Raw genomic sequence first — 7,563 nt, 5'->3', positions numbered from 1 at the left:
GAATGCGTGAAACAAGAACTAAGATAACACAGGAAGCATGGACAAAAGCTCTGGTACTAATTTGTTAGGGATTTAGAGAAAAAATGGGAGAAGAGGAAGACAATGTCAAGAGAGATTTCTCAAAGGGAATCCAAACTCAACCAATCTAAATAGTACAATGTTTTCAATAAAATATTAAGTAACCAAATCCTAACTAAAAAATACAAAGGTATGCTAATATAACCCTAATGTACTTTCTAATTAAAGTGAGATAAAAGAAAAAACATAATAACTAGTATTGCATATACATCTGTATGAAGTTGTGAATGAATGTGACCGTCTCTCTTCCCGCTTTTCAAGGGCTCTGCTAAAAATAAGGAAGAAGGTTGTGAAGATGGCCTCATTATTTAAATTGGAATATTATTTTTGGAATAGTGAACCTTGAGATATTTGCTAATTAAAGTGTGATTAGAGGCACACAAAACATATAGTGTTAACTTGATTTTTATTTAAAAATTCCACAATTTTTTTAAATTGCCACAAAATAAAGAATTTATATATTCATTCTAAAAATAAGTTTTTATGGGTTGTCATTGACAAAAATATACACCATCATAATCGCGGAGAAGTTAAACCATTGCTCACATTGGAAAAATTATGTATTTTCTTACTTGTCACTGCAAATTAATAACTTTATAGGGGTTTATATGAAAGAAAACCATTGTTCTATTCCCAACTACGCGCTGATTCCCGTGTTTCTCGGTTTCCATAGAGACCTTCAAAGAAACAGAAACAGAGAGAAAGAGAGAGAGATCGATCGGCCATGGCGGCATCACGATTGAAGCCCTTGGCCGCGGTGGTGGCGGCCACCGGCGCTTCCTTGGCGGCGATTTCACTGGCTCAGACTCCGGCCACGGCGAGTGACCGTGGCAGCCTCGAGGCTGTTCGGCGGAAGCTCGCTGATCCCACGGTAATGGTGCCTCCCAGAGAAGTCCAGGAGTCGGCCTTGATTGGTTCGAGTCCTACCAGTCCCCTCGATATGCTTGTCGTTGGCGGTGGTGCCACCGGGTGCGGCGTTGCCCTTGATGCCGTTTCGCGTGGGCTTCGTGTTGGACTTGTTGAGCGGGAGGATTTTTCGTCTGGGACCTCGTCTCGATCCACGAAGCTCATCCATGGAGGTGAGGGTTTTCTTGAATTTTTATCTTGATTCTCTGTAGTGATATGCATGTTTGTGACTTTTTTTCAGATCTTTTGGCTGTTTGTTTTTGTGGAAATGTGATGGATTTATGTTTGGTAGAAAGAAAGATTTCAGTTAATGAATCTTGTGAGCATTGGAATGTTTGATGTCTTTTTGCCTATCTATCTATTTAGGTGTATGATTTTTCACCCCCCTCACATTTATTGGAAAGTGATTTCTTGGTCCAATTGAATTTTGTCTGGTTGGCCTTCCTGGTTTTGAAGGTTTTTTTTTTGGTTTGGTGACCTAGATTTTGCTGTTTTAATTAATTTTTGTTTGGAGCATTTTAGTCATCTAAATTATCTGATGGACTTGACCAACATAGTACAGGGTAATGGAAAGTATGTGAGTGCTTTTAAAATGGACCTGACTTAATAATATGGACAGAAATTTCACAGATTCATGATAAAGACGTTTAAATACCTGCTGTAAGGTTTATGGTCTTTCTGGTGAGGGTAGTGAAGCATTAATATCATCATGGTTCATGGTCCACAGTCCATGGGCACATTTTTTTTTTTACTTCTTGACATGGGAGCAGAAAATTATATATGGGTTCCTGTAGAGTTTTTTCTGGTCATCCTAAATCTGAGATGTTATATCACTATGGCAGTGTTATCTGTTCATTTTCTTCTTATTGTAGTTGCAAGCAGGTCTATTGCTTAGTATTGCATTTTTTTTTTTGGTTGGGAGATGGAAAGGAAAAATTCCTGGTCCTTTCTTGGTGGCTGCTGCTTCCACTGTTGGGAATAGTATTTTGTGTGGCTTTTTGGTCGCATTGTATGTATGGAGTGTATTCTTTAGTATCTCCTGTGTGAAGAAAAGTTTTGATGCTCTTATTTTGGTAAAATGCTCTACTCATGTTTTACTTTGTTTCTTTTTCAGGAGTTCGCTACTTGGAAAAGGCTGTTTTCAATCTTGACTATGGACAGTTAAAACTTGTTTTCCATGCGCTTAGGGAGAGGAAACAGGTTATTGAGAATGCCCCACACTTGTGCCATGCCTTGCCATGCATGACCCCGTGTTTTGACTGGATTGAAGCAGTTTATTATTGGATTGGACTGAAAATGTATGATCTCGTTGCTGGTAGAAGGATGCTGCATTTGTCACGATATTATTCTGAAGAGGAATCAGCTGAACTTTTTCCTACGTTAGCTAGAAAAGGTCATGGTAGAAGCTTGAAAGGAACAGTGGTGTACTATGACGGGCAAATGAACGATTCTCGGCTAAATGTTGGCTTAGCTTGTTCTGCTGCATTACTGGGTGCGGCGGTGCTCAACTATGCAGAAGTAATTTCCTTTATCAAGGATGAATTCGGTGAGCGGGTAATCGGAGCACGTATCCATGATAAACAATCAGGTAATAGAAATTGTGATAAGATTCTTGGCTGATGATGAATTACCTTTCTTAGTAGGTCGGTATTTGAAGCTTCTAAATAAAGGGTTTGGTTACATTTTAGGTGGCATAGAAGATGTTATTTGTTGCCTGGTACTGAAAACTACTGATTTCCATAGTTCTTAGGAACTTCCATCTTTACATTGACTCCAAAATTGTTGATCAACATTCATTCAGACAACAAACTTGACATTCCCTCGTATTTTTATGTTGGTTTCCTTAATCATTATCCATTGTAGACTTTCAGTCGTTGCTGCTTTTTTTTTGGGCATTGTTCATATTATAATATTAATTTGTCTGGTCAATGTAGGGTGACAAAGATGTTTACTTTTCATGTTTCCTTTAGGCAAAGAGTTTGACACTTATGCAAAAGTCATTGTGAATGCCGCTGGACCATTTTGTGACTCAGTGAGAAAGATGGCTAACAAAGATGCACCCACAATGATTTGTCCTAGTAGTGGTGTGCACATAGTGCTTCCTGATTACTACTCTCCTGAAGGAATGGGACTAATTGTTCCAAAAACTAAGGATGGTCGAGTTGTTTTTATGTTGCCGTGGCTTGGAAGGACAGTCGCTGGCACTACAGATTCTAGCACTTCAATTACTATGCTACCAGAACCACATGAAGATGAGATACAGTTTATATTAGATGCTATATCTGATTACCTCAATGTTCAGGTTGGCAATGAGTTTTTCTTTCTTCGTACCTATTATCCTTATGCTTTTTACTGGCATGCATACTTGTGTGGGAATTTTTGGCTAGGTCTATGCTTCATTAGAAACTTTCGGATTTTTGGATTGAATCATTTTACTTGTGCTTTTTCTGTTGCGTAGTGCTGAGAAGTGATAAATCTTGGTTGAATTCAAGGGATCCATGCAAGAGCAAAGTTGGAACTGATCATTTGCCTGTGAAATATATACTTTCAGAGATCTTTTAAGCTTTAGGTAGAAAAGCAAAACTGACGTTTACATCATTGGAAATGATCCTTGCTTTGGACTTGTAATGATATACTAACTACAACTTGTTTCAGGGGGTGTGTCTAATTTACCTTACTGAAATATGAGAAGGCAAAGATGCTGAAGTATGAAGAATGCCATAATAAAGATCGAAAAGAAAATTGATAAACTATAGGATAAAGATGTTTGAGATTATAATCTTAAGCTAGTTAAACACCTCTCTAATGTTTTAATTCATCACGAGATCCTTGACATGGGTAAAACCACCACATGTGAGTAAAGTTGTGGAAATCTTGTTATTCGCCATCTTTTATATGAACACAATATTTAATTTGCAAGTTGCAAGTGGGAAAGTAACACCATTTAGCTTTTCTAGCTCATATAGTGATTTATCGAAATATTTGTTCTTATCATTATGAGCTATACGAACTTAGATGGACTACCTCTTCTGATTGTATGCTTAATTCCATTTCATTCCTATATCTTTGATTTTTGGAGTAACCTTTATTTGTGAAAGTTGCATTGTAAAGTCATTGTTCGTAGTTGGTAAAGACCTTTATTGAGTAGGTTAACTATTGGCATAATTACCATACTTTTTTATAGTAATTGTTGGGCAATGTGCATGAATTTTCTTCTTTATTTGGCCGTTGTTGGGCATTCTGCCTTTGAAATGATTAATCCGGAACATCTTAGTAATATTATTGTCAGAACCTGTAGGTACGGCGAGTTGATGTTCTTTCTGCATGGAGTGGGATCCGCCCCCTGGCGGTGGATCCATCAGCAAAAAATACTGAGAGTATTTCTAGAGATCATGTTGTATGTGAGGATTATCCTGGTTTAATTACGATAACTGGTGGAAAGTGGACCACCTACAGAAGGTAATACTCATTGGCTACATGTCTGACCGCGGCAATTTTCACTTCCTATAATATTGCAATTTGTGACTGGGAAGCCCCCTTTCTTGATTACTAATCGACATCAAGTCTAGTAGGATGTGTCTTTCTGTTTCTTTTCTTATGATGGCAATATTTTTATTATGTCAGGTTCCCTTAATTTATAGACTCCATGTTGATTTGACATCCATCTTGAATGTAGCATGTTAGATTTTCTGAATGGACACCTATGCAGTGCCATTTAGGCCATTTGATAAACTCACCAATTGATAAAAGCTTAAAGTTAGTATGACACCAATCTTATTGTAAGCCCTTTGAATTATGGAACAACGACAGATTGCCTACCTATTTTACCATCAGAAATACTCTGAGCATATCTTGTTGACTTTGTACTTTTAGCTATAGTGGTTCATGAAAAATATTTTAGCTGATACTTAAACCAAAATTTTTTCAAAGAACATTGAGACACCCACTGATCTACCCTTTGATTTCAGGCTTCAAATGCTCAAGAATTTTGACATCTTGAACATTACTTTTTCAATCGCACAGCACATGCTAATCATGTTTGCATCTTGATGCGTTAAGAATGTTCTTATTCATGCATCTATTTATGCACATGCCCATGTGTATGCAGTATGAACCTTGTAGCATGTGCCAAATATTAGAGCCTAGTGATTCATAGTTGACACTTTGCTGTGATGTTGGTTTGTTCAGTGCAAATCCAAGTTGCATTTTTTTATTCTTTCTGATTTCATCTAGGTTGCACTGATGTTCATCACGTGTATTTTTCTTCTAAAACCTAGCATTTTCCTAACTTAAGAATGTGTTTTTGTCCCTGTATTCCACTCTTATGGATCCTTGTACTGACTTGCATCCTTATGTTAAGCATGGCTGAAGATGCAGTCGATGCAGCAATAAAAGCCGGCAAGTTGAACCCAACCAATGGCTGTTTAACAGACAACCTTCGTATTGTCGGTGCGTATGATTGGGATCCTGCATCATTCACTGTGCTTGCTCAACATTATGTGCGCATGAAAAAGACATACGGTGGAAAGGTTATTCCTGGGGTCATGGACAGTGCTATCTCCAAGCATCTGTCTCACGCATATGGGACTTTAGCTGAACGTGTGGCCATTATTGCTCAGGTTGGTTTTCTTTGGTCATGGTGTCTGCTGTTGTCTTATTTTAGGTTAAGTGGTGCATTTAAATATTAAAACTTATCGCAGCTGATTTCCCTTGTGGTACAATTTGGAAAGTACTATAGTATATAAATGCTAGAGCATACCATTTTGGTTGTCATTATTAGGGTTGATATAAGTTGCAGAATAAAATATTGAACAGATGTAAGTATAAACTTTCCCTTAAGGATCAATGGTCCCATTGGACCTATATTTTAGAACAGGTTCTTTAGATGTATTTGAGTATAAGCTGATATCAGAGAAGTTTGTCACGGAACGGAAAAGTAGTTGGCACGTTGGCATCATTTGCGAGTTGCATTCTACTTGCCATTGCTCATAGTCAACTGATGTTCGAATTATGTGACGTCTAGAAGTACAGTCCACAGAAAATGACCTTGAAAATAGTCTTAACAATTCAAGATTTTGTTTGATTTTGCAGAATGAGAATTTAGGAAAGCGGCTTGCCCATGGGTATCCTTTCTTGGAGGCTGAGGTGGCATATTGTGCAAGAAACGAATACTGTGAATCTGCCATTGATTTCCTCGCCAGAAGATCTCGGCTTGCATTTCTTGACACTGACGCTGCAAGCCGAGCATTGCCTCGTGTGATTCAAATTTTGGCTGCTGAACACAAGTGGGAGAAGGCAAGACAGAAGCTAGAGATGCAGAAGGCTAAAGAATTCCTTGAAACTTTCAAGTCATCCAAAAATGCGCAATTTCGTGATGGCAAGCACACAGGCAAGTAGTACTTTTTTTTTCTATCTCTTAAAGTTTTCAATTGGTGTTTTATGCATTGAAGAAACAATGACGCAAAGAAAAACTTAAATAACACATGCACATCCTCAAGAAAACAAATTTCCTTTATGACTTTGTTACTGAAATTTATTTGACTGGCTAAAACTTTTCCTAAAATCTTTTCAGGGCAGTGAACTTGTGTGTGACATACTTATCCGCATCAACTCATCGACCAAAACTGATCGAAACTCTGCTTTGCATAGCGGACTTACCCGACAATAATAATCTCATGAACACCTATGGTTATTTTGATTCCAAATCAGATATGCAAAGTTCCCGTATTAACTAACATGCATAAAAAAGTAGTGATTTATACACACGTCTGTGATGCCCAATTAACAACATTCTTGGCACCACTGCACAGTATTTCACTTTTCCTTTCATGAGTCCACAAGTAAATAAAAATATATATATATATATATATTTATTCACTTTTTTACATTTAATGCAGGTAATTTTACTGCCTGAAAACTTGCAACTTTTGTTCTTTGTGGAGTTTATGATCTGAATGTTGATATGAAGTGTGTTGTTCTCAAGGACGTCCATTTACAGAAATTTGAAAACCTTAGCACTCTTGATGAAATAAACTTCCAAAGTGATTATTAAAACAAGGTTTTTAAAGCAGTACTTTAATGTTAGTTTGTTGTAAAATTCTCAAAATGTTGAATGTGATGGATGGCTATATTCTAATACTAGTATGTTATTTTTTTCTGTATAAAATAAAATTTTATTTTAGTCTTTTACTAAAACATTAATGTGGCAGTATTTTATGCCATATTAGTTATTATAATTCATTATTAATTTTATTAGTTATTGTGTGGTTTGCTGGACCAGTTGGCTGATTATAGTTCTATATATAGCAATTTAGCCATGTTATGAGTAATGCAAGATTTCATAACAAACGAAAAAAATCCCTCAAGAAGATAATTTCCATATTTTGATGTCTACCATAAGTTTTGCAATGGAAAGCATTGATAATGAACGATTCAACTAGACTTTTAGATAGTGTTAAATCATAAATATATGAATAAAAATGAATATTATAAAAAAAACAACAATAACAACAAGAATGGGAACCGGAGTATAGCTCAGCAGTTCTCACCTAATAATATTAGGTTTGAAGGGTTTCAAGT

At 36.7% G+C, this 7,563-nt stretch overlaps 1 protein-coding gene across 2 annotated transcripts; it reads left to right on the top strand.

The window, feature by feature from the left end:
• Nucleotides 1-740: 740 nt before the first annotated feature.
• Nucleotides 741-7,102, top strand: LOC120254109 (glycerol-3-phosphate dehydrogenase SDP6, mitochondrial). Of its 2 annotated transcripts, none has more exons than XM_039262255.1 (7): nucleotides 741-1,157; nucleotides 2,099-2,572; nucleotides 2,955-3,286; nucleotides 4,283-4,443; nucleotides 5,345-5,603; nucleotides 6,076-6,373; nucleotides 6,882-7,102. In XM_039262255.1, the coding sequence occupies exons 1-7, from the start codon at nucleotides 803-805 to the stop codon at nucleotides 6,896-6,898; spliced, it is 1,896 nt and encodes a 631-aa protein (XP_039118189.1). In that variant the 5' UTR covers nucleotides 741-802; the 3' UTR covers nucleotides 6,899-7,102. The 2 variants fall into 2 exon arrangements, with proteins under 2 accessions (XP_039118189.1, XP_039118190.1); XM_039262256.1 differs by lacking the exon at nucleotides 6,882-7,102 and adding an exon at nucleotides 6,557-6,874 and having other exon boundaries at nucleotides 742-1,157.
• The last annotated feature ends 461 nt before the right edge of the window (nucleotides 7,103-7,563 follow it).

This window comes from Dioscorea cayenensis, unplaced genomic scaffold (assembly GCF_009730915.1).
Source record: "Dioscorea cayenensis subsp. rotundata cultivar TDr96_F1 unplaced genomic scaffold, TDr96_F1_v2_PseudoChromosome.rev07_lg8_w22 25.fasta BLBR01000344.1, whole genome shotgun sequence".
Taxonomy (NCBI): Eukaryota; Viridiplantae; Streptophyta; class Magnoliopsida; order Dioscoreales; family Dioscoreaceae; genus Dioscorea; species Dioscorea cayenensis.
This window is presented reverse-complemented; position numbering and strand designations above follow the sequence as displayed.